The sequence below is a fragment of the Callithrix jacchus genome, chromosome 2 (genome assembly GCF_049354715.1).
Source record: "Callithrix jacchus isolate 240 chromosome 2, calJac240_pri, whole genome shotgun sequence".
Classification (NCBI taxonomy): domain Eukaryota; kingdom Metazoa; phylum Chordata; class Mammalia; order Primates; family Cebidae; genus Callithrix; species Callithrix jacchus.
Genome location: NC_133503.1, coordinates 20245211 through 20272625, shown reverse-complemented (window position 1 = coordinate 20272625; position 27415 = coordinate 20245211). Strand labels below are relative to the sequence as shown.

The window sequence follows — 27415 nt, the reverse complement described above, 5'->3', positions numbered from 1 at the left end:
AAGCAGCCTCCAGCAATAACCAAATGGCAGTGGAAGGTGTTATGTGAGTGACGGCCACCACAGCCAGGAACATCTTTAGTACCCAATGACAAAATCATTACGGAGGTAGCTGCTGCTTATCCAGCAGCTCTATTTCTTAGCAGTTTTTGTAAAAAATGAGGCCAAATCCACTATTTCTACAGCACTGATCTGTTTCTCTTTCTTAGATGAAAAGGGAAGATTTAAACTCCATGAAGTATGTGGAGCTTTACCTCGTGGCTGATTATGCAGAGGTAAGGGGGAGGCCATGGGGTTTGCAGAAAAACTGCTGTCTTGATCACTTCCATTCCAGGCTCCCTACTGCTTTGGGGAAATGCTGCTCATTCATCTTTCTCCAGTTCCTCTATGATTTTGACCTTAAATCTGACCAAAGGCCGGGCACGGTGGCTCATGCCTGTAATCTCAGCACTTTGGGAAGCTGAGGCAGGTGGATTACGCGAGGTCAGGAGGTCGAGACCAGCCTGGCCAACATGGTGAAACCCTGTCTCTACTAAAAATACAAAGTTAGCTAGGCATGGTGGCAAGTGCCTGTAATCCCAGCTACGTGGAAGGCCGAGGCAGGAGAATTGCTTGAACCTGGGAGGTGGAAGTCGCAGTGAGCTGAGATCGCGCCACTGTACTCCAGCCTGGGCAACAAGAGCAAAACTTCATCTCAAAGAAAAAAAAATCTGACTAAAGGCTCTTTTTGCCATTTTAAACGTTGTGGGGAACTCCCTCCACTCCCCCTATGACACACAGCTAAGCCTCTCCTGGCTTGTTACATCAATCACATAGAAAATTGAGACAGTTATCTGATTAACATTTCTTGAACGGGGTCTGAAGACCGTTAGGTTCTGGTGTTTATTCTTAGGAGTCTATGAATTGTCTATGGAAATTCGAAAACTTTCTTTTTTTTTACAAAGATAATAAATATATTCCCAGCCATCCGATGGAAAACTATTTTCTTGCCCATGTGTGTGGGTCCATTTTTATAATCATATTGATGCCAAGTGATGACCTAAAGCCATGGTCCCCAAAATGTGGTCCCCAGAATGCCAGCATCAGCAGCACCTGTGAACTTGTATAAAATGCAGATTATTAGGCCCTACCCCCACCCTGCTGAATCCCAGACTGTCAGGGTGGGGTCCAGCAATCCATGTTTTAACAAGACCTCTGGGCGATTGGGTTGCACAGGCCAGTTTGAGAATCCCTGATCTAGAGGCGTAGTAGTTCAGCCTTTAACTCCGTATTCCCCAAATCAGATAGGTTCTAGGATTTGATGGACCCTCACCTAGCTCAGCATATACTTCATTTATTCATCAATGATTTCTTGATTTTCTATTATGTGCCAAGCACCTGGACATACAGTTCTCGAGAAGACAGACCCTCCCCTGGCATCACAGGGTTTGCAGTAACAGCACACAAACCTATAGGTCCAAAGTGTGATAACCACTAAGATGGACCATTGGGAAGGATGAGAGAGCAGATAGGGGGGGATCCAACATCGTTCTGCAAATTAGGGAAAGCTTCTCTGACGTTGAAGCAGATACCTAAAGAGTGAGTTTAGGCCCCAGAGCCCATATTTGCCTAAATTAGCCAGATGTTACCTCCAGTTCTCACTTTGTGCAGCGACTCCACTATATGACTGCTAAGCGTGTCTTCTGTGCATTGGATGTTATTATGAGCTGAGCGCTCGCTGTGTTCAAGCAGGGCACACGTTGGCCTCGGTGTCCCCTGAGGATAGAGTCCATCACAACTCCAGTCTGCCTGTATCCCATCCACATGGTTTAGCTACCATCTCCCCAGAGACCTCATTCTAAGGCGGCTGGCTGAACCTAGTCACAATTCCAAAGCGCATGTCCTAGAGGCAGGGCCTGGTAGTGGGAAGAGCACTAGGCTGCAGGCCAGAAGGTCCTTGAGTGTTAAGCACTGGATGTCAGTGGCAGAAGGAGGTGGCCCTTGGGCTGTCTTGAAAGACAAAGAGGAGTTAACTGGGCAGAGGAGTGGAGGTGAAGGGCATTCTGGGCCGAGGGAACATTGTGCTCTGCTTTGAAAAGCGTTTAGCTTTTTAATTGATGTTGTTACTGGTTTTTCCAACAGCTGTGTGTGTGTGTGTGTGTGTGTGTGTGCATGCACGCGCACGTGCATGCGTTCTATGTTTTCTGTTTCCTCTCCAAAGACTAGTGTGTGTATAGGGTCGGGGAATAGTGTGAGGAGCAAAATCCAAAGCTGGTTTAAAAGGCAGCTGGGGCTCCACAGTTGTGGGAGGATGTAACTGACCTGCCTGCTCTGTATAACTGCCCGTAGTGGAGGACTGGTGGAAGAAAACTGAGCTCCTCTGACTCTGGGACATTTTTCCATTTAATCTTTGCATCTGTGATCATCTACTACAGTGATCTTGAGTCATTTTTTTCCAGCCACAGAATCTTTTGGTTAGGTGGAAGTTCCTGAGAACCCCAAGAGTTAAGCATGTAGCTCCCAGCTGCTCTAGTTTAAAGGTGGGGTGTTTCTCACCTTTGGCTTTACACTGTTCCCAGAGGAATCTCTGTGCAGAGTTTAAAACCCATTGGGTGTGAATCTCCAGGAGCTGGAGGAGTGGCCAGCATGGTGGGAGGCAGGGATTAAGCATCTTCTATATCTGACCTCTAGGGTCACAGGTCACCTCCAGAGAAAAAGTGTCTGCTCAAGGTGCCTCCAGGACTCTGGTGTCACCCAGAGCCATCTTTCTCTTACAAAGGAGAGTGTCTCAGCAACAGCCCTGGGTTCCCAACAGGGCTGTGATTCATGCAGCTGTGGCGGATAAGAGAATGTGCTCATTTCTCAGAATCCTGGACACCCCTCCGCTGAAAGCTTTGAATGATTCATGTGGGGGTGTAACAGACCAGGCCCGGTTCACAGACTCACGAATCACCCGCTCTCCACCCGTCTCCACCTGTCTCCATCCTCTGCAGACAGAAATGTATTCTTGACAATTAATTAATCTGAGAGGAAGGGAAGGCAGGAAAGGGGAGGGCTGCTTTACTGGGATTTATGACCTGCTGCAGAAACAGGACACCTTTCACCTCAGGGCTCTGAACGCACAGGAGGGAGTGGAGACAGATGGGGAGAGGAAGACACTGCTGCTTCCTAGAGAAAGAGTTGTCAGAGGCAAAAATGAGCAGGCAGCTCCTCGCTCCCTGGGCCCAGGTGGGAGCTTCTAGGGTGGTTCTCAGCTTATTTGTTCCCCAGGTGGAGTGGAGTCCAAGGGGGAATAAAGAGTAAGGTGGGCTGTTGTAGGGTAGACAAGAGAGCTGTAAGCACAGGCCCATGAAGGATTTCCATGATGCTGGCACAGTGCAAAGTGTCTGGGAAAGGACGGTGCTGCATGTGGTACTGCTGTGTCACACTAGAAAATGTAAGCTTGCACCAGTCCCTTCTTCAGATCAGGGGTCTGCAAACTATACCCCACAGTCAAATCCAGCCTATTCTGTGTTTTTGCAAAGAATCTTTTACTGCAACGCAGCGAGGCCCATTGGTTTCTGTATTATCCAGGGCTGTTTCCAAGCCACCACGCACAGTTGAGGAGTTGGAGCAGAGATTATATGGCCGCAAAGCCTAACCCGGCCTTTGCAGAAAAGGTTTGCCAACTCCTGCTTCAGCAGAATGTGTTCCTTAAATTACGGTGGTCTCATCGGGCAGTTCTTTGAAGAAAAGGTTAATATTTTTTTGAAAGACAATGACATCTGACCCTGAGGTTCTAATAAATATTACTAAAGGAATGGAAATGCTGTAACACTGTCTGTGCCGAGAGACCAATTTAGAAACGGGAGGCCTCTATAATGAGAAACCTCTGGGCTAACACCTTGGAAAGGTCTAAGTTACAGTGTCACACTGAATCTAACTCCAGAAAGCGGTGGTGACAGATTCCCTTCTGATGAGTGGCAGTTTTAAGGAAGCCTAAGAATGTCCATGAGCAGTGGGAGAAAGGGAAATGGTGGATTTCTTTCCTGTATCAGGGCCGGGACACACCTCTGGCCAAACAAATCTGGGTGTTTTACTTGGCTGTTCTTGTTTCTCGCTTACTCTTGCGGGATGGGGTGGAGGAAAAGGACGTGAAGGTTTGGAATTGAAGTAACATGTATCGTGGACACCCCAGGTAAATTAGAGAGGACCCAGATTCTATGTAACAATGGCGGTGTATAGGACATGCCCTTCATTTGCAAATTGAATTGGCAGTTGTAGCAGGTTTTCTCTTTACACTGTGAAGATTTCCTTCTTTATTGTAGCTGAGAAAGATCTGTCTTTTTGAGGCAGGAATGGTAAATAGGAGGATTCATACTGAAATGTCCTCTTTCTGGTACCCATGGCAGATATTTCTAATGGAACCCAGCTTTCTTTCCTATGCTTGGTTAGAAATGTCTGACTGTGGCCGGGCGCAGTGGCTTATGCCTGTAATCCCAGCACTTTGAGGGGCTGAGGCAGACGGATCACTTGAGGTCAGGAGTTTGAGACTAGCCTGACCAACATGGTGAAACCCCATCTGTACTAAAAATACAAAAATTAGCTGACCGTGGTGGCGCACGCCTGTAATCTCAGCTACTTGGGAGGCTGAGACAGGAGAATTGCTTGAACCCAGGAGGCGGAGGTTGTGAGCCGAGATCGTGCCACTGCACTCCAGCCTGGGTGACTGAGTGAGACTCCTTCTCAAAAAGAAGAAAAAGAAAAGAAAAGAAAAGTAAGGGAAAGAAAGAAGGAAGGAAGGAAGGAAAGAAACAAGGAGACTAAAGAAAGAAAAAGAAAGAAAGAAGGAAAGAAAGAAAGAAAAAAGAAAGAAAGGTCTGATTGAATCTGATGCAGTCTCAGAATTCTTCTCACTGTAGAAGGCACTGCGAGTGGGTCTGAGTGGCATGCAAGATGAAGCCTATTTGCCAGTTCATATGGTCCTCATTGTTAGCACTCATGTCATGCACATGGCCTCCCACTGTAGTTATATCTGTGCACATTTTCCCAGCAGGTGTTCTTAGACCATTTCAATTGTATACTCCTTAAGTACAGGATCTGTCACTCAGGATCTGCCACCATTATTTCTGGCCATCTCTGTTTTAATTGAAGCTCCTCTAGGCTTAGGACCAAGATCTCACACTTCTTTGTGTCCTACATAGTGCTAAGCACAATTCCTTGCCCATAGCAGGCATTCGGTAACAATTCGAGCATTGCTGATTGACCACATGTAGGGAAGCCTCGTGAGATCTGTGTGATGATGGCTTCATGTTGGGGTGATGACCGAAGTGAGGATTGGATCAGTCCTCCTAAGCCCCAGTGGGAGTTTGCCAGAGGCCTTGTAGTTTGAAGGGCAGGAGAATAAGTTGTGCTTCAAAGGTTAGAGGAAGGCAATTCAATAAGTATAATTATTGCATGCCCACTGTGTGTGCTGCACTGAGCTAGTAGCTGGGGACATGAAGATGGATGTGCCAGGTCCTGCCCTCCATAACCTCTTACTGTGGCGGGGAAGACAATTGCATAAAAATGACTGCTCATAGAAGACAGAAGAAAATAAGAGCAAATTCAAAAATAAGTAATGGGGCGCAGGAAGCGTCCTGCAAGAGGTTCTGGGATCTCACATGGTTCTGCTTGTTGCATTTAGTTTCAGAAGAATCGACGAGACCAGGACGCCACCAAACACAAGCTCATTGAGATCGCCAACTACGTTGATAAGGTGAGACCAGGTGTGTACTTTGTGGGAAAGGTGCCAGGTGCCAGCACTTCCAAGGGCACTGGAGCTGCTTTCTGCTGGATTGGCCGCCCCAGCCAGCTTCTGGAAGGGAGTGAGCAATGCCATAGAGGCCCAGGGCACATGACAGAGCCCTGCACTATTTTATATATATATATATATATACACACTTGCCTGTATTCTTAGGCAAGTAACTCATTTTCTTTGTGTTGCCATTTTTTTGTTTTGTTTTCAACTTAGAAGTTCTGTCCTAAATCCATGATTTTTTTTTTTTTTGGTTATTTTTATTTTCCTGGTGGAATTTTAAAAAATGAAATCTTATGCCAATGTCTAATATAAAAGTTAGATGAAAACAGACTGCGCTAAGCGGGAGCAGGGGTGAGGACCCAGAACACTGTCCTCCTAACCTCTTCCTCCTACCCCTGCAGGGGCTCCCAAGTGGCTTGGGGCATGGAAGAGCCCAGTTTAAGAATCTTTTAAGGTTCGTTAATGTTCCTTCCAGAAATAAGCCCAAGTATTGTCTGACTTAGGAGGGAATTGAAATGGCAGAGTGGGAAAGACACACAGCCTTAAAAGTTGAGAAGTGGGCTGCTTAGAAGTGTGTTGTTTGGGGCTAATCTGTGAAGTCTCCATCTGTAAAACTATCCTAAAATTATGTCTTTTCTCTTAGAAAGGATATGCAAATGGTTAGCTCTCCTAGGTTAGGACCTTTTAGAAGATGTTTTTGGGAAATACCTACATTTTTGAATTTTACTGAAACAGGCTGGTCTGGGACTTGCAAATACGTTGTATATGTGAAAGAGGGTATTTGTTATAGTGCAAAATGCAGAATAGGTAACCTAGAACGACAATAGCCTCTTGGTAGGCTACTAGTACATAGTTTTTAAAAGTAGGCTTAATGTGTTTGGGATCACAGGTCTTTTTGAGAATCTGGTAACATTTATTGAGCAATTTTAGAACACTCGTAAAATGAATGAATCTTAACCTTGGGCCTGCTAGGGATTCATGAATTCCAGGCCTAAAGGGAAAATTATTTTTTTCTAAACACTAGAGCATATAGAAGATCATTTAAAATATTTTTTAGGGATTAATAAAGAAATATATTCTTGTTCTGAAGCCATCGGATGGCGGTTTCTATGCCCATGTTTTTTTTCTGCCCTAGCTGGCTCTGGAAACACAGGTCAGTGGTCAGTGACAGGTAAAAGTCAAACCCTGGCATTTCCTGGAAGGACAGACTCTAGGGACACAGTCCAGTCCTCTCTCTAGTTCCTGACTCACTCAAGAATAACATTTAAATCATCATACAACCCAAACACTCAACATCTGGGAAAACAAGGGAAGCTTATTTCCCTGGGGAGAATATGGGAGGCTGACTCTGCTTTCACCCATGTGACACATCTATTGTTTGGAGAGTTGGCTGAGTATCCTCTCTGTGGCTAGGTGATGAAACCAAGGGTGCTGGCCACAAGTGAAGGGAAAAGAGAGAGGCACCAGCAAGCCCCAGTCTTCACTGGAAGCCCTAAGCCTGGGTGGCCCGCGCATCCTGTGCAGTCTCTCTTCAGGCTGGTGTTAGTCCCTCCTGGTGGGTGAGGGAAGCCACGCCCACTTCTGTGGAACTTGCTGACCCAGCTCCTTGAACTGAACTATTGCTGAACTAAAACTGGAATGAATTGCACTCATTTGCTGAATCATGAACCCAATCCAAAATGTTTTTCTGTAACTGAAAAAAAGCCAAGTTTACTTCTTTCAAAAGCCCCCTAGTAAAGCAAATTCAAATTGGAATCTGAACCTCTAATTTTCTGTAGTGGTTAAACTGGCGCAAAACAGAAAAATCAGAATTTCTGTTGAAATAAACTGATATTTCACTGACTCTGGAGCACATCTTGACCAGTGTCTTCTGGAGTGAGCGGATTATCTGGATGTGTAGACACCGTAGCACTGAAGCAGTAAAGGGTCACATATAGTCTCTGGGTGGTGATTTGGGCCTTCATCCTGGCTCCACCATCTTCTTGCTGAGACTCTGGGCAAGTTCCTTAACTTCCCTAAGCCTCAGTGCTTAGTACATAAACAGTGGTGGGAAAATGTTGGTGCTTTGATTATTCTTTTTAGCTGGGCAGTCTCTATCAGTTTTGGATTAACGTGGTATCTCCTGCTCATGTGACCTCCCCGTACGTGGGGCTTTTTATTAAGTCACTGGCTCAGTATTTGTAGGGTAAACCCATCAAAAAAACCCATTGCACCCACACCTTTCAGTGGTTTAGCTTTAAAGAAAACCTTCCTCCTGCTTACATTTGTATGAGATGAAAGATACCAGGCCCTAAAGGTTAGATGTTGCTCTAGCCTCGAGGAGGTTGAGTCAGATCTTGCTTATAGAATTTTAGGATGTCTGGCTTGGACAAAACCCTGAAGATTACTAAGGAGTCTATTTCTTGCAACCTGCTTATTGTATCCTTGACAAACCCTGAGGCTGCCTAGGGATTGGGGAAGGGAATTTAAAGAGTAAGCATATTGATGTACTTTTATGTCATTTATACTTAATGTACTTTCAAAATGAGAGGGAGACATGTTATAATAAAATATCCACGTATTAATATAATTTGGTATATCCATACAAAAGAATATTGTTCAGCAATAAAGAGCAATCAGAAACGGATTCAGTCTGCAGCATGGATACATCTCAAAAACATTGTGGTAAGTGAGAGAAGCCAGATACACAAAACCACATACTGTAATGACCAGAAAAGGCAGAATAAACACAAAGTAGAGGCTTGATTGCCTGGGGCTGAGGGTGGGAGCGGGAAATGACTGTAAATAGACAAGAGGGGTCTTACTGATGTGATGAAAATATTCTAAAACTGGATTATGTTGATGGCTTTTTTTTTTTTTTTTGAGATGGAGTTTTGCTCTTGTTGCCCAGGCTGGAGTGCAGTGGTGTGCTCTTGGCTCACCGCAACCTCTGCCTCCTGGGTTCAAGCAACTCTCCTGCCTCAGCCTCCTGAATAGCTGGGATTACAGGCATGCACCACCACACCTGGCTAATTTTGTATTTTTAGTAGAGACGGAGTGTCTCCATGTTGGTCAGGCTGGTCTTAAACTCCTGACCACAGGTGATCCGCCCACCTTGGCCTCCAAAAGTGCTGGGATTACAGGTGTGAACCATGGCACCCGCCGGTGATGGCTTTAAAACTTGGTAAATTTACCAAAAAGTATTGAGTCATACACTTAAAATAGGTGGGCATTATAGTATGCAAATTATACCTCAATGAAGCAGTTTAAAAAAATTCATATATAAGAGAACATTTTAGATCCCCATGAGAAAAATAAGGCCCATGTAAGGAATTGGGAGAAAAAAATTGTACCAGACAGCCTGGCCAAGGGCACTGATTACAGAAGGCAGCAAAGCTCAGCTCTGAGCTTACTCATGAGCAGCTTTGTTTGAAAGCTTTCTTCCTATTTTAAAATGAAATTTACGTTCCTGTCTGTTTTACCATTGACCTAAGCCGTACTTGAAAATAATGCAGAACAGTGCTCGTCATTTTTCCACGTGATAGACCTATTCTTATCTGAAAGCAATTTTATCTTCTGTCTCAGTCATCTCTAAGCAAAGTCACAGCAGTTCTGCCACCAGAATGTTGTGCTCTCTCTCAAGATCTCATTTTCTCTTTCTAAAAAATGTCAGTAACACCAGTTCCCTCCTTCCCTTGGAGCCATGGGCAGAAGAGAAATCTGGTGTCTGTGCTCTGAGCTCTTAGGCTGAGAAGGGGCTTTTTTTTTTTTTTTTCAATTTATTTTCATTTTTTAGTTTTAGCTTTTTCCTTTTTAATCTCAAGCTCCAACAGAATGAAAGGAAGGGGCTTTTAAATCCCAGGTGATATTGACAGATACTATGGTTTTTCTGTGTCCTTTCAGTTTTACCGATCCTTGAACATCCGGATTGCTCTTGTGGGCTTGGAAGTGTGGACTCATGGGAACATGTGTGAAGTTTCAGAGAATCCATACTCTACCCTCTGGTCCTTTCTTAGTTGGAGGCGCAAGCTGCTTTCCCAGAAGAACCACGACAACGCCCAGTTAATCACGTAAATAGCCTTTTTCCATATGTTGTGTTGTCTTTGGCTGCAAAGCCTCTGCCCACCGTGGGGCTCAGAGTTTGCCCCATGGTGAGTGTTGGTTGTACAAGGCCATTCTGACTCCCTGGTCCAGACAGGCATTTCCTAAACATGTGCTCTGTACCCAGCATACCCCAGAAAATGTTTAAAACCCTGAGTCGCAATAGTCCTAAGAAGTGTTTACAGTCTAATGGGAAAATTAGACTTACCCATATTCCGTTGAGCATCTGAAATAATTGAGTATGTATTTGGGAAGGGACTGGCTCTTGGTCAGGTCTTAGACTTTCTAAGAGGCTCACCTCAGTCTTCTTGGCACTTTGTTCTAGTACATGAGCTGATCTCTCAACACAGGCACAGGAGAGGGGGCTCCTGCGTTGTCCTTCCCTTGGTTCCCAAGGGGCTCAGGGCTGAGTGTCTGAGATAGTCGAAGTGGCACACAGTGCAGGAACTGAGGATTTGGTGGGAGGGAGACGTTGAGGAGGGTTTGTGCTGGATTTTCATCAGCCCCAGAGACAGTGATGGGGGTGGCAGTAGCATGTGACAGTGCCCCAAGGTGATTATTTGGTATTTATTAGTGTTGACTTCTGAAGGTATTTTCAGGCAGTTACAACAAAAGGCATATAGATAATAAAACCACTTTCTTCTTCTTTTTTGAGACAGAGTTTCCCTCTGTCGCCTGTGGCAGGATCTCGGCTCACTGTAACCTCCGCCTCCCGGGCTCAAGCAATTCTAGTGCCTCAGCCTCCCGAATAGCTGGGATTACAGGCATGCGCCATCACGCTTGGCTAATTATTGTATTTTTGACAGAGACAGGGTTTATGCCATGTTGTCCAAGCGGCCTTAAAGTCCTGTCCTCAAGTGATCCGCCTGCCTCACCCTCCCAAAGTGCTGGAATAATAGGCATGAGCCATGGTACCTGGCCTTAAAACCATTTTTCTTCTGTTCCCTAAATATAGCTGAGTAAATAATCATTTAAATCTTGGCTTATCCTTTTAAAGACACTGGAAAAAAATCACTGTCCCAAAAATAACTGGGCTGTGAGTAGTTACTCCATGACAGTACTTTCACCCAGGAAGAGTCTTTGGTTATTAGAAGTTTTGGCCTGAACTTTGGAACATTTAGCAAATAACTAGTAGGACTTCATATCAATTTGCATACATTTTGCATATTTCTTTCCAGATAGTTTCTCTGAAGATAAGTCTGCCTGTAATTCAGCAAACATTTATTATAGACCCACTATGTGTTAGATTCTGTGCTAGGTTCTAGTGATCCTAAAATAGTTAAGATAGTCTTGCTGTCAGATATATCATGGTCTAGATAAGAAGACAAACATGGAGGTAAGTACCATGTGATGAATTTCCATATAGATTCTTTAAATGCATTACGTTTCTGGCATGCACAGAAACACCGGTAGTCTTTTTTTTTTTTTGCTTCTCCCCTACCTGGCTGTGTATAACTGAAAGAGGGATGTATTCAATTGCAGAAAATGCAGCTTGCTGCTGGAAGGTTAGGATCCCATTGCAAAACAAAGGCAGAAACAGCTCATTCTTGCCCCCAGCTGCACTTTGTGAGGCTCCTGATGGAACACAGCTGTTTCCTTGGCCCCTGATTATGTGGGAATGAAGCATCATCAGCCCCACAGCTGCTGCCCCAGTGCCCCCACCCCTACCACCTCTGGACTCACACCACAGAGTCAGGGTTAAGGCATTGGATCCTGGCAGCTGGTGGAAATGGGCATGATTCACTTCAGCATCAGAATCTGTCTCCCTTCCATCAGCCTTTCCCTCTGACCTCTTCCTGTGCAGCAGGAATGCGATGCAGCCTTGCAAACCCTGCCCATTTCCTTCCAAGGAATCGGCTATGGGTATATTGTGGGGGATAAGTGACCTTTCTCTCTTTGTGTTTCTCTGGAGCCATGAGGGAGTAGGTGACAGGAAGTGAGAGGTGTGGTGAGCTGGAAGTTGTCCAGTTGGCCTGGTTACAAGGGCCTCTCTCCTTGGGAATGACCTGGGAAAGTCAGCGGGGCCAAGGAACACCATGATGGCCACCTACTCCTGGGCATATTGGAATAGCCCTCTCAGTCCTCTCCCCAGTCACCCTCTCTCCTTGCCTCCTGCAGGGGCATGTCCTTCCACGGCACCACCATCGGCCTGGCCCCCCTCATGGCCATGTGCTCTGTGTACCAGTCTGGAGGAGTCAACATGGTGAGTCTCAGACCATATGTGTGCGCTGCAGAAGGCGCTGAACAGCCTTACAAGACCAGAGGTCATGTTTTGAAAAATAAGTTGATATTTGTTATTGTAGCAGAAAAAGCTTTGACATGAGGAAGGGCAATTGTTTAAAATGGAGTCATTAAGCTCTAAGAGATGGAAGTACCCAAGGGTGAATTTTCATTTATTATAGTTCATTCTGTATTTTCAAGCTCAGGAGCCCTGAAGCGATTACATGAATACATCGCTAGATCTCATATGTTCCAAACCAGGGGCTAGAAAATACGAAGAGACTGGAGGTTAAAGTGTTTTTATTCCAGGTTTGCACTGTTATATATGTCATTAATTAAGAAAGAAGAACCCGTGTCAAAGTCATGGTTAGAAAATCACTGCCTTCTTTTGAAATTCTCTCTGACTTTGTGAGACTATTTGTTTTGACTCTTCATTTCTGACTTGTGAAGTGTGTTTCAAGGAAGACTTCTCTCCATCTGTCTGTCCCTCTATCCATTCTGTATTTATTGACAAAGTAGCATGATGGCCAAAACCACACTCTAGGGTCTGAGCATGTTGCGTTCAAAGAACAGCTGTGTGACTTTGGGTGAGTTAATGAGTGTCCTCAGCTGTAAAAAGCAGCTGGTTTTATAGTTGATCGTCTTAGGATAAGAATGTGAATTAAATGAAATAATGCAGGGAACACACATCCATGTTTAGTAAATCTCTTTCTGCTGCTTCTTTCCTGCTCGGGTTTTTCTCCTTGCTTTCTTTAGCTTTTGCATCTGACGTTACACATCAGACGGTATGTTAAGCGTGCTATGCCTGGAGTTTATCTGTCTTGTGTAGCTTTCAGGAAACACTAAACCAAGTACACTGTATATTTGAATCAAGGTGGTTTTTCTATGTCGATTCCCTTGTGTCTGGAGAGAGAGATAAGTTAAGAAGAAGAATCGGGGGAAATCTTCCTCTTTCATTTATTCAGAAAGCATTTTTTGGTCTGGAAGTTCATCAGGAGGTCAGTTGTGGTCTGCAACCTTTGAGAACTCAGAAACGTGGACTTTTAAGCATTTGATTGCCTCTTAATGACAGCAGATTCAGCCTTGCAGTCAGAGGCCCACATGGAGAGTCTGTACGCTCAGCGACAGTGGAATTGGTGGAGACCTATAAGACTCGGCTAAGGAAAAGGCAGGGATGAGGGGCAGAGGCGGATCTGTCCCCATGACTTTGACCTCAACTCTTGTCTTCTGAGCAGGATCACTCCGAGAATGCCATTGGTGTGGCTGCTACCATGGCCCACGAGATGGGCCACAACTTTGGCATGAGCCATGATTCTGCCGATTGCTGCTCGGCCAGTGCGGCTGATGGTGGGTGCATCATGGCGGCTGCCACTGGGTGAGTCAAACAGGAAGAGGGAGGATGGGGAGGAGGCGGGCACACCTGGACAGTGTGACCCAGGGATTCCTCACAGCTGGCCCCACCGTGGCTCCCTTATACTTGTGATGGGACCAAAAAATGTGGTTTTTACAACAAAGAAATTGAAAGAAGACCAAGGCAAATGTGTGGGAAAAACTTAAGTTTTCAGCAGGAGGTTTGGTGCTGGTGTGACCCTAGATTTACTTAATTTTTGTTTTAAGGTGTTGAGTTACAAAATTGGCTTGGCCATATATATCTTTTTTATTTCATAATTTTTTTTTTTTTTGAGACACGCTGGAGTGCAATGGCATGATCTTGGCTCACTGCAACTTCTGCCTCCTGGGTTCAAGCAATTCTCCTGCCTCAGCCTCCTAAGTAGCTGATATTATAGGCACGTGCCACCACGCCCAGCTAATTTTGTATTTTTAATAGAGGTTGAATTTCTCCATGTTGGTCAGGCTGGTCTCAAACTCCTGACCTCAGGTGATCCACCCACCTTGGCCTCCCAAAGTGCTGGGATTACAGGTGTGAGCCATTGCGCCCGGCCTATTTCGTGAATTTTTGAAGAGGATTCATTTTGATCACAGCTACAACCCTTAATTCTTCTATCCCGAGAGTGTTGGATCAGTGCTGTTTCAATTCCAGCTTTCACTGAAAGCTTGAGTGTAACAGAACAAGTTGAAGAAGGGAACCATCCACACACCCCACAGTGAGTTCTGAGGGAGTTTGCAGGGTGCATTACCCATGAAGAACAGGGCAAGGCAGCTGCATCTCCCCATGATCATGAGGGAATTTTAAAACCGGAGCCTTTTTGAAGAGAATTAGAGAGTTTCTTCAAAGGACGTGTCTTCTAGCATCTGGACCCAGGTAGCACAAAGCACTGGGTTCTTCCAGGTTCCTTGGAAGGCATCATGGTGGAACTTTGTGTTCCCTCACCCCAGACCATTAGGGCCTGCTTATGATTCTTAGAGAATGGCGTTTCAATGTCTCCAAGAAACAATGCAGCTTTCTTAGAGCTCTGGTGTCCATGTTTAAAACCTTCTCAGCTGTGACATAGAAAGGATGATGTTGGCTGGGTGCAGTGTCTCATGCCTATAATTCCAGCACTTTGTGAGACCAAGGTGGGTGGATCACCTGATGTCAGGAGTTCAAGACCAGCCTGGCCAACATGGTGAAAAGCTGTCTCTAGTAAAAATACAAAAATTATCCAGGCGTGGTGGTTCATGCCTGTGGTCATAGCTACTAGGGAGGCTGAGGCAGGAGAATCACTTGAACTTGGGAATCGGAGGTTGCCATGAGCCGAGATAGTGCCACTGCACTCCAGTCTCCAGCCTGGGCAACAGAGCAAGACTCTGTCTCAAATAAAAAAATAAAAAAGATTATGCTACAGCTTCATAATTATGTACAGATCCCTAGGAGCTCATGGTTAATTAAGCCTGTCCCTTTTTTTCTAAATCTCAAAAGCATATCTGAAGACAAATGATTGAGAGTTATATTGATTACTACTCCAATACATTTTTAAGTTATTCACAAATGTGGATAGATGAACAATTATTAGTAACAAATACCTTGTAGCATACCTTCCTGCTGAAGGAAAACCTCCAGTTTTTTGGAAGGTTTAACCTTCAATTGGTTTAGAGAATTGGGAGCAGGATAACTCTCCGTTTGTAGACCCAGATGGTTGTACTTTCTGTCCTTTTTACCAAAGTGGGACCCAGGCTCTTCCACACGCCTGTGATAAAGAGCATGTGTTTGTGAGCTGGCTGGTTGAGTTTGGAGTGCCCTCTGCATCCTTAGAACAGAGATGAGATCACTGGTCCAAAAAGAAATGAAACTTAGGATCTTGGCATTCTTTGGCCTGGTCCTCTATTGCAAGAGAATATTCACCTGATATCAGCTTCAGGAAAAGTTTGAATTGGCTGGTGTTTTCTTCAGCTCTAAGGCTCGGAAGACCTATTGTAACACACTCACAACCCTTTCCTTATTCTAGCCCCCTCATGCAATGGGCAGAAATTGCTACTCCTGATTCACAAATACTTCCTCCATGCAAAGTGAGAAAAAGAAAATGCTATGTGGTTAATACCTCATCACTAAGGATGACAGAATTCTGAATTAATATGTCGGTAGATGTTCTAAAAGGCCAGAATGTGTGTGTGTGAGACTATGGGAGTCTGAGCCCAGGTGGAGTCAGCCCTGTGGGTATCAGGAGTGACACCTGCCTGACTGCTGGACGCTCAGACTCCTCACTCATTCCCGCCTCGTCCTCTGCCAGGCACCCCTTTCCCAGAGTGTTCAATGGATGCAACAGGAGGGAGCTGGACAGATATCTGCAGTCAGGCGGTGGAATGTGTCTCTCCAACATGCCAGATACCAGGACGCTGTACGGAGGCCGGAGGTGTGGGAACGGATACCTGGAGGATGGGGAAGAGTGTGACTGTGGAGAAGAAGAGGTGAGGGGGCCGCAATGATGCTGGCGGGAGGGGGAGAATTTGCATCAATTTCACAGCTCAAAGTCAAAAGAGAACACAATTGAAAATTTCTTAGTCACAGGCATTTCCTACACACAACTATCCAATACCCCATGACAAATAAGATGTGGAGAGGAAGCCTTCCAGATGGATGTTTCTGCTGCCTCTTTCAGTTAGTGGTCAGCGTCGTTAGTGTCCACAATCATTTCTCCTTGTGAGCATCTGGTCTCACCAGAAACCACGATCACGTGACATATTGACTCTCTCTTCCTCCATGGAGCTGCATATGCCTCCTTGGCCCTCCAGCTGCACAGAATTTATTCTGGAGGCCACACAGCCGGATACAGGGACTTGCACAGGGGCCTTATGAGGATGCTTAAAATAACAAGCTCACACTGTTTAGGCTGGAGGAGAGAAGATGGAAAGAGGATGTAGGAAGTGCTGTCAAGTCTTGAAAGGGCTGCTAGGAGGAAGATGAGACAGAACTGTTTGTGTGTAAACTCTCTCCTTCCTCCTGATCTTCACAGTGAGTGTGGAGGGCACATGGCAGACCCTGGTCATTTTTAACAAATGCAGGTTCTTCTGCAGAAAGCAGACCTGGATTGTTTCATCTCTGTTTTTTGAAGGCTGAAAATATGTATGTTAATACATGAGTAACAATTTGGGACAGATAACAAGTAACATTAAATTAAAGGGGTGAGGCTGAAGTTGTGTTTATATGGAAAAAAAACAATTTGATTTTATGGCCTTTTCTGTTTTGTTTTGTTTGAAACGGAGTCTTGCTCTGTCACCCAAGCTGGAGTGCAGTGACATGATCTCTGCTTACTGCAACTTCCACCTCCAGGGTTCAAGTGAGTCTCCTGTCTCAGTCTCCCGAGTAGCTGGGAATACAGGTGTGTGCCACCACACCTGGTTATTTATTTATTTATTTATTTATTTATTGGTATATTTAGTAGAGACAGGATTTTGCTACATTGGCCAGGCTGGTCTCAAACTCCTGACCTCAGACGATCCACCCACCTCAGCCTCGCAAAGTGCTGGGATTGCAGGCATGAGCCACCGCACCCGGCCTATGACCTTCTATATGATGTGATTTTCTGTTTTTAATGCCAGCATGTAACTTGCAGAATAAAATAAGAACTAGTCAAGGATGCCACCCCACCACCGTGAGCCCAGAGAGATCAACCCAGACCCATCAGAAAGGAGGGAGTGGATTGAGGATTCAGGGCCCAGTGGGGTTGAGGAATGGCCTGAGAGTGGGCTTGGCCAGCTGGCTTATGTTCTGAGCAACTGCTCATTCAACAGATACACTGAGTGTGGGCTACTGTGTCTGGTCCTAGGGTTAGGACGAATGGCAAAAATGACATAGCTCCTGTCCTTCAGGAGCTGATAGTCTAGTGGGGGAAACACAGATTGAAATAATTGCAAAAGAATATATGTACAGTCCACGGCAAATGCTAGGAAGACAAGTTACACAGTGCTCTGAACATATATAATGTGAGGGGGAACCTCCTTGCTTGGGTGGGAGGTGACTTGGAATCCCTATCTAAAGGCTGTGTTAGGAGTTAGCAAGGCATGCAGGAGGGAAGGCAGGTGGAAGGGGAGCCTGTGCCTTGGTGGGAAGAAATATGGTACATTAGGAAGGCAGGAACATGGAGCCCAGCATGGTGGGTGATTAATGGGAGGAAAGTGTTGTGTTTCTTCTCTTGAGGGAGACAGGTGGACAGGTGTCTGTGGTCAGGGGATGAGATGTGGCTCTCCATAGGCTAGAGCTCCGGACAGTTATGGGTATGATGAGGCTGATAAGCCTGAGGCAGGCCCCAGGTAGACCTGACTTGAATTCGGCAGGTATGTCCCTTGGTCAGCCACTGGACTTGCCTGAGCTGCAGTGTCCCCATCTGTGGAATGGGGACAAGGCTGCCTCATAAGGCTGTGGTGGAGAGGTGTGTGGAACCCCACACACTCATCACTGGCTGATGGATTGGCCTGTGACTACTGTAAGATGAGGACATTCGGGGTCACTGGAGCACCTCATCGTCCTTTGAAAATCTCAGGCTGGGGAGAAGGAAGCAAGAGAGGAGAGCAAAGAACCCTTAGAGACCCTCTGTTCCAGAAAAGTCCAGGCAAGGAAGGGCCTAGGAAGGGCAACAGATGGAGAAGGAAGTCTGAGGAAATAGGCCCAAGAGTTGACATCAATTGTCCAGAGAGGTTGTCCCAGCAGGCCCTTGCACCGCCATCCCCTTTTTATGAGGTAAGAAAGGCGAGGAAGGTTGGGGCAGGAGGGCGCCCATGAAAGACAAAGTGTCTGGGTGTTCTACTGGGGATGAGAAAAGCAAATCATAACATTTCCATTATACTGTGCTAAAAAGTCAGTTTTAGAAGAATACGTGGTTACAGGGAGAAATACGCATGTCATATTAAGTTAAAAACACAGATGCTGGAGAGGATGTGGAGATATAGGAACACTTTTACACTGTTAGTGGGAGGGTAAATTAGTTCAACCATTGTGGAAGACAGTGTGGTGATTCCTCAAGGACCTAGAAATAGAAATTCCATTTTACTCAGCAATCCCATTACTGGGTATATACCCAAAGGATTATAAATCGTTCTATTGTAAACATACATGCGCATGTATGTTCACTGAGATACTGTTTACAATAGCAAAGACCTGGAACCTACCCAAATGCCCATCGATGATAGACTGGACAAAGAAAATGTGGCACATATATGCCATGGAATACTATGCAGCCATAAAAAAGGATGAGTTCATGTCCTTTGTAGGGACATGGATGAATCTGGAAACCATCACTCTCAGCAAACTAACACAAGAACAGAAAATGTTCTCATTCATAGGTGGGTGTTGAACAATGAGAACAAACACCACATGTTCTCATTCATAGGTGGGTGTTGAACAATGAGAACACATGGGCACAGGGACAGGAACATCACACATTGGGGTCTGTTGCGGGGTGGGGGGCTACGGGAAGGACAGTGGGGGGTGAGAAGGGGGGAATGGGTAACATTGGGAGAAATGCCTGATGTAGTGCCGGGTGATGGAGGCGGCAAACCACCGTGGCACGTGTGTACCTATGCAACAATCCTGCAAGACCTGCACATGTACCCGGAACTTAAAGTACAATTTAAAACAAAACAAAGCACTGTGGATACCATGATTTTGTAAAATAAATGTAAATACATATGTATGTGTGTAGAAAATGCCTGGGAAAATATTCGTACTCAAAATGTAGCTGTGTCTTAGGCGGGCATGGTGGCATGCACCTGTGGTCCCAGCTGCTTGGGAGTCTGAGGCACAAGAATCACTTGAAATCAGGAGAAGGTTGCAGACTGTCTCAAAAAAAAAAAATGTAGCTGTGTCCAAATCATGTTACTAATGATTGTGCATATATATGGTTCTTGTGATAAATGCACGCTAGCTTAGTGACAAAGCTGTCACATGATTTTTGAGATCAGGAGTTTCTAGCTTGTGCCTGTAATCCCAGATCTTTGGGAGGCGGATCACTTGAGGTCAGGAGTTCAAAACCTAGTCTCTACCAAAAATATGAAAATTAGCCAGGTATGGTGGCATGCACCTCTGGTTCCAGTTACTTGGGAGGCTGGGGCAGGAGAATCGCTTGAACCCAGGAGGCAGAGGTTGCAGTGAGCCGAGATACTGCACCACTGCACTTCAGCCTGGGTGACAGCAAGACTCCATCTCAAAAAAAAACAAAAAAAAGAGTTGCTAGAGAGCTGGAATTCCCAGGGTGTAGGGGCAGGGGTTGGGGAAAGTGTTGGGGGTAGTAAAGGCCCTCCCCCACTCACACCCACCCCACTGTCTCCCCAGGAATGTAACAACCCCTGCTGCAATGCCTCTAATTGCACCCTGAAGCAAGGAGCGGAGTGTGCCCACGGCTCCTGCTGCCATGAGTGTAAGGTAAGTGGCCCTTTCCTCCTTCCTCCGCGCCTCGGGCCCTGATCTGACAGCAGGTCTACAGAACTGCTCTCCCAGGGATTCGCCTGCATCCTGGGGGAGTGATGGCAAGAGTTTCAGAAACATGGAGCAGGAAAGGTGCCTTGAATACAATTTACTGTTCATATACGGGGCCGCACTGAATTCAGACCATCCCAGAGGAGTCTGGTGGCTCTTTGGGAATGGTACTTTATTATTATTATTATTATTATTATTATTATTTAAGGAAGTGTCCAGAGAGAGTGGGCTTGATTTTATTGAGCCCATAAACAATAATAATTATCATAATCTGTGTTGGCATTAATGGACCTCTTAGTAGATACCAGGCACTGTTCTGAGAATTTTATGTATGTTATCTCATTTGCTCCTCACAAAAACCCCATAAAATATATGTTATCATCCTCATTTTAAGATGCGGAAACTAGTACTTATCAAGGGTAAGAGGTTTGTTGGGAATCAGGCAGTCAGGAAGGGCCTGAATCCAGCTTTCCCTGACTCTGGAGCCCACTTCTGTAATATTGACGTGGGAGGTAAATCGTCCATTACCACTAGCGTTACTGTAGAACCACAATCTCTCACCCACGGTTCTGAAATTCAGAGAGTTCTAAAAGCCGAAAAAAAATGCAAACATGTTTGGTGATAAGACTTGACCTGGATTGACTTGAGACGAATTATGATCTTTTTTAAAAAATCACACCTAAAGTGAATATTTATATTCCATTGCAGAAATATTAATATGTTTGATCAGAAGGTGTTATCCCCGGCCTTGCTGAGGGGTTATATAATATACATATGTAGTTATATATGCAGACATGTGTAATTATCCATATATGTATACACATGTGTAATTATATATGTACACCCATATACATATGGACCTATGTATTATAATGCCTGCTTTCTAAATCTGAAAAGCCTGAGCCCCATCTGGACCCAACATTTTAGGCAGGAACTGTGGGCCCAGGCATCTGCCCAGCACTTGCTGAGTGCTCGTCATGTGCCAGATTACCATTCACATACTTTGTTACCTACCCCGTGAGTAGGTTATCATCCTGAGTTGTGGGTGAGTGAGCACACACAGGTTACACAGCAGATGTCCAAGGCCCCGCTGATGGTTAAGGAGCTGGGATTTGTGCCCAGGCAGGCTGGCTCTGAGGCGGGATCTCTTTGCCTCCACCTGGCACTGGGTGGCAGAGGTGTGTCCTCCAGCCTCCTCCTGCATATACTTGCAACTGGGCATCCACTCAGCAAGCTGCTCAGCTGGCTTCTCAGCCTGAGAGTGGTCAGTGGGGAAGCCTGTCTGCCTTCTTTCCCGGGAGGACCCTGTGGGTGGGGAGGAGTTGCCCAGGAGCAGGGGAGCGGGCTCTATTCTCAGTCACAGGTTTCCTAGCCTGGCTGTCAGAATTTGCACAGCATCTGGTCTGGCCATGCTTCCCACAGGGAGGCTGTGCTGGGTCAGGTTCTTCCACTCTTGGCTCAAGGCCTAAGCACAAGCATGAAGTGGACCCCTTCATTGCAGCCAAGAATTTCAGTTTGAGCCTCAGAAAGGATTCCCTGATGTCCGAGCCTTTGACTTTGACTACGTGATTTGGGGCAGCCTGTTAACTATCTAAGCATAGGTTCTTTATTTGGAAAATGGGGTGAGTATTAGTAACACTGATTACTCAGGGAGGCTATACAAATCTTCACCCTTTGCCCCAGCTGTGCTGCTGATCTGCAATGTGGGGCAAATAGCAGTATCTGTCTCATGGAAGTTGTGAGGCTCCCACAAGATACGTGTATGTCACATGCTCAGCCCAGTGCCCGGCTCCATAGTGTGGATGTATTATTGCTGAGGTGCTTTGTAAACTCACAGATGTTCTGTGAATGCTAGGTGTGTGTGTGTGTGTGTGTGTGTGTGTGTGTGTGTGTGTGTGTTAGTGGGTCTGGCTCCTCTGCCACTTATAAGACTTTGGATACATAGTCTAACCTCTTGAAGCCTACATATGTTATTATCTGTAGAAGGGATGATTATATTACATAGGACTGTCACGAAAATGAAATGAAATCATATTTGTACTGAGCACTTCAGTGGGAGCTGTATACAAGCAGCTATTACTAAAGCATGCAGTGAACTGTAAATTGTACAGGTATTATTTCTTGCCTCTTTCTTAAGACTGCTGTGAAGAGAAAGTGAGATAGCATTTGTGAAAACACCTTGAAATTCTGTCAGTATTCCTATGGGAAGGCTGAAGATGGTTTGGGCTAATGAGGTCATGTCAAAAGTGCTATGAATTCATGGTACTGGAAACTTCTGTTCTGTGAGAGTGATGCTTATAGCCCTTGGGCAACAGGGTTGAGGGCAGGGAGGAGACTGACTGTGTGTTTCCTCTCATTCCTTGGCTCAGCTGCTGGCTCCTGGGACCCTGTGCCGTGAGCAGGCCCGGCAGTGTGACCTCCCGGAGTTCTGCACGGGCAAGTCCCCTCACTGCCCTACCAACTTCTACCAGATGGATGGTACCCCCTGTGAGGGTGGCCAGGCCTACTGCTACAATGGCATGTGCCTCACCTACCAGGAGCAGTGCCAGCAGCTGTGGGGACCCGGTAAGGCTCTCCTGGGGAGCATGGCTCTCCCCAGCCCACCATCTCCCAGCCAGCCTCCCCTGGCCCTCAGAGTAGTTTGGAATCTTGGCTTCAAGATGGCACCTCTAGATACTACCTGTTTTATCCCCTTGACTCAGGTTAGATGTTCAGAGAGAACCAGAGGACAGTGTTTCTTCCTAGTCCCCTGATGCTTTTCATTCTCAGAGTGGACAAATGAATGAGTAATCCAAAAGAAAATGAGCAGAGGATGGAGACAGAGAAGCAAATGCAAATGGCCCTTAAGCTATGAAAAGACCTTTAACCTCAGTCATATGAATTGAAAGCAAATTATAATTATTATGAGGTGAGATTTTTATATATCAGATTGCAAAGACTGAGAGTTAATAATGATAATTATTATTATCATTTATATAAAAGACTTTATATATCAGTCTTTGCAATCTGATATATAAAAATAATTAATATAATGATAATATAACAACAATAATAATGAGATAGTGTTGTGGAGGGTGTGAAGAAACGGGTAGGTATGACCCCTATGAAAAGCAACTTGGAGGTACACTTAGAAATGAAGCTAACACTTGTACATGTGTGTGAGGATATTTACGAAGTTGTTGACTGCACCATGTCAGCTATGCCAACAACAAATTATGTGTCCTTCGGTAGGGACCGATTGGTTCTGGTGCATTCATCTAATGCAATGCTTTGTGGCTAAACAAGGAGGCCGCCCTATCTTTACGGAATAAAATCATCTTCCACAAAAAATTAAGTGAAAAATGCAAGGTGTAAACAGTGAATAAAATGTGCTTCCAAGCCAGATGTGGTGGCTTGCATCTGTAATCCCAGCTACTCAGGAGGCTGAGTGGGGAGGATGGCTTAAGCCCAGGAGTTTGAGGCTGCAGTGAGCCACCGTACCGTAGGACTCCAGTCTGGCTGACAGAGTGAGGTAGCATCTCTTTAAAAAAAAAAAAAAGGCTGGGCGCGGTGGCTCACGCCTATAATCCCAGCACTTTGGGAGGCCGAGGCGGGTGGATCACGAGGTCAAGAGATCGAGACCATCTTGGTCAACATGGTGAAACCCTGTCTCTACTAAAAATACAAAAATTAGCTGGGCATGGTGGCGCGCGCCTGTAGTCCCAGCTACTGGGGAGGCTGAGGCAGGAGAATTGCTTGAACCCAGGAGGCGGAGGTTGCGGTGAGCCGAGATCGTGCCATTGCACTCCAGTCTGAGTAACAAGAGCGAAACTCCGTCTCAAAAAAAAAAAGGCCGGGCACAGTGGCTCATGCCTGTAATCCCAGTATACTTGGGAAGCCGAGGCCCGTGGATCACCTGAGGTCAGAAGTTCAAGACCAGCCTGGTCAATATGGTATAACCCTGTAACTGCTAAAAATAGAAAAATTAGCCAGGCATGGTAGTGGATACTATAATCCCAACTACTTGGGAGGCTAAGACAGGAGAATCCCTTGATATGTTTCCATTCTTTATTACATAGATTATCTCTAGAAGATACACACAGAATTATACGTAGGAGATATAGAAATTAGAGCTGTAAGTGTCGTTAGAAAATACACTGTTAATAAGTACTATTTCTCCAGAATGTGGAGAAGTGTAGATGACTACAAGAAAAATTTTCCAAGACATACTTATATCTTTAAAATATGGTGCATGTATGACCTATTTTTTAAAATCTTGAAATGAAACATGGCTTCTACATCAGAGAGCCAGCTTAACGTGCAACCCTCCCCACACACAGATATAAATCCTCAGTAAGGTAGGAAGAGTTTATATAAAACATTCTTCTCTGAAAGGGTCTTGATGAGAATGTGGGGATGGAGTAACCTGACAGGGAACAGGAAGAAGAGTCTGAGGATTCCCTCCCAGAAAATATTCTTCACTTCACCATTTTACCAATTGCCCTTGGGGGCTTCTGACAGGCGAGTGTACTGATAGGTGTTGCTTGCCCACCCAGGAGCCCGGCCTGCCCCTGATCTCTGCTTCGAGAAGGTGAATGTGGCTGGAGACACCTTTGGAAACTGTGGAAAGGACATGAATGGTGAACACAGGAAGTGCAACATGAGGTGATGACCAAAGGGTGGGCCCCATGAAATAAGGGTGACAAAGCCACTTCTGCTCTGTACTCACTGCTGCCCAGCTCAGCAGCATGGCTGGCCCCAGAGATGCACCTTTATGTAAATCAGTTGAAATCAGTCATCTATTCTTGGTCCCCTGTTTGACAATGCACCATTCAGCTCTAAGGAAATCAGAGGAGGGTGTGGGTGGCACTGCTTCCTAGAAAGCTGATCAGGCTTCTTTTGGGAACCATTTTATAGTAGGGCAGGGAATCTGCCCTTTTGGGTCATTTCTGCAAAATGCTAATCATGCCCTAATTTGAATAGGTCATCATTTATTAATTCACTCATTCATTAATTCCTCATTCATTCCAACTAAACATCTACCCATCTGCTACCCATCTATCCATCCATCCATCCATCCATCCATCCATTTATCCATCACCCACTAATGATCCATCCATCCACCACCCACCACCTACTCATTCACTCATCCATCCATCTATCCATCACCTGCTCACCCACTGATCCATCCATCCATCTGTCCATCACCCACTCACCCACTGATCCATCCATCCATCTACCACCCACTGATCATCCATCCCTCTACCACTCACTCATTCACTCATCCATCCATCTATCCATCACCCACTCACCCACTGATCCATCCTTCCATCCATCAACCACCCACTCACCCACTCATCCATTTACCCACTCACCTACTCATTCATCCATCCATCATCCACTCATCCATCCACCCACTCACTCACTCATCCATCCATCCATCACCCACTCATCCATCCACCCACTCACTCATCCATCCATCCATCACCCACTCATCCATCCACCCACTCAGCCACTCATCTATCCATCTATCACCCATTCATCCATCCACCCACTCACTCACTCATCCATCCATCCATCATCCACTCATCCATCCACCCACTCACTCACTCATCCATCCATCCATCACCCACTCATCCATCCACCCACTCACTCATCCATCCATCACCCACTCATCCATCCACCCACTCACCCACTCATCTATCCATCTATCACCCATTCATCCATCCACCCACTCACCTACTCTTCTATCCATCACCCACTCATCCATCCATCCATCCATCCACCACTCACTCACCCAGGGTGATCCATCCATTCATCCATCCACCACTCACTCACCCAGGGTCATCCATCCATCCATCCATCCATCCATCCATCCACCCACCACTCACTCACCCAGGGTGATCCATCCATCCATCCGTCCATCCATCCTTCCAGCTCCTACTCACCCACTGATCCATCCATCTATCCATTCATCCATCCATCCATCCATCTATCTATCCATCTACTGTCTGTTGAAGATTTACCATGTGTAAGATACTGTGCTGAGTGCATGGTACTTTTCATTAACAATACAGTATATGGAATGTGAAGAGAGCCACCCAACCCATCTTAGTGTGTCAGAATGGTTTCCCAAAGGAAAGTATACCTATGCTGATATCTGGAACCGTTACCTAGGTGAACAGGGTGGAAAGTGGTACCGGTTCATGGGAGAGTGATCCAGGAAGAGAGATGAGTAGAGAAAAACTGGCAGTTGAAAGAACTGAGACCAGTTCGATACAGTTAAAGTATAATGTTGGGGGTGCAAAGGAGAAGGTCTGCTGAGAAATCAGCCTGGGTAATTTAGCATAGACCAGATCATGAAAAGCCTCAAATGCATGGCTAGGGGAGTTTGGACTTTAGCTGAGAGCAGCGTGGAAATTTGACTTCTCTGGGGCAAGACTGGAGGCAGGCATATCAGTCTACTGCAGACCAGGTAAGGGGGATGGGGCAGTATGAATTAAGGTAGATATATAGGAGGGAAGATTGATAAGGTTTGAAAATGGCTTGAGCCCAGGAGTGAGGGAGAATGGGAGTTGGAGATGACCGCAGATTTCTGGCTGGAGCTCCTGGGTGAATAGCAGGGTAAGGAGCAAAAAGAAACAGATTGCTCAGCTTAGGGGGCTGTTCTTGGAGTAGAGGACATTTTGAGGCCAGTTCTGTGGTCTAGATTTGCTCAGGTCAAGGAGCCTGTTCTCTTCCCTTGGTGTCAGTCCACATGGACTCTCCCCTTGTGGTTCTCCAAAGCATATAACTGCCCTCAACCTTTGCCCCACCCCACACAAGCCTGCTGTCTTGGTCAAGAAAGACTGAAGCTCTGGTACCCCAGCTCTTCCCCTGCCTCTTATTCTACCTCCTTCCCTCCCTGTCTCTTGTGCCCAGAGATGCAAAGTGTGGGAAGATCCAGTGTCAGAGCTCCGAGGCCCGGCCCCTGGAGTCCAACGCGGTGCCCATCGACACCACTATCATCATGAATGGGAGGCAGATCCAGTGCCGGGGCACCCACGTCTACCGAGGTCCTGAGGAGGAAAGTGACATGCTGGACCCAGGCCTGGTGATGACTGGAACCAAGTGTGGCTACAACCATGTGAGTCCCTTCCCCCAGCTCACCCAGGAGCAGGCTGCAGAGCAGGGATTGACAGTGAGCACTGGGGACAATCTGTCCCCAACCTCAGAGCCTCAGTGGTTCCTTTCATGACGCTTTATAGTGACAGCAGGCACCCACCCCAGAGAACTGTGGGAAGGATTAAAGAAAATCACGCTGGTAAAGCACTTAGGTGGCCTAGCTAGTGCCACTTTTATCATCATCCTTAATTATCATGGGAATTAAAAACAGACTAGGAGTTAGGGAAGCCGGAGCAAAATAATGGTAACTATCCCGTCGAGTCGGCTCTGACCGTAAAACTGTGAAAAACAGGAAGCATTTAGCATAGCACTTGGCACGGAGTACTGTCACCGTCATTATTTTTAGATATAATATTAAAATTAGTACA

General features: G+C 45.8%; 1 protein-coding gene across 4 annotated transcripts in view; it reads left to right on the top strand.

Moving 5' to 3' along the window:
* The window catches only part of ADAM19 (ADAM metallopeptidase domain 19), a 98828-nt gene that overhangs the window by 54785 nt on the left and 16628 nt on the right, over positions 1 to 27415 (top strand). For all 4 annotated transcript variants that reach the window (XM_078358614.1, XM_002744097.7, XM_035283385.3 and 1 more), the window contains 10 exons: positions 207 to 272; positions 5642 to 5713; positions 9638 to 9804; positions 11954 to 12038; positions 13291 to 13430; positions 15724 to 15901; positions 19761 to 19850; positions 22274 to 22469; positions 24440 to 24548; positions 26805 to 27009. In XM_078358614.1, the coding sequence (XP_078214740.1) occupies positions 207 to 272; positions 5642 to 5713; positions 9638 to 9804; positions 11954 to 12038; positions 13291 to 13430; positions 15724 to 15901; positions 19761 to 19850; positions 22274 to 22469; positions 24440 to 24548; positions 26805 to 27009 (1308 nt within the window). The remainder of the gene's footprint in view (positions 1 to 206; positions 273 to 5641; positions 5714 to 9637; positions 9805 to 11953; positions 12039 to 13290; positions 13431 to 15723; positions 15902 to 19760; positions 19851 to 22273; positions 22470 to 24439; positions 24549 to 26804; positions 27010 to 27415) is intronic.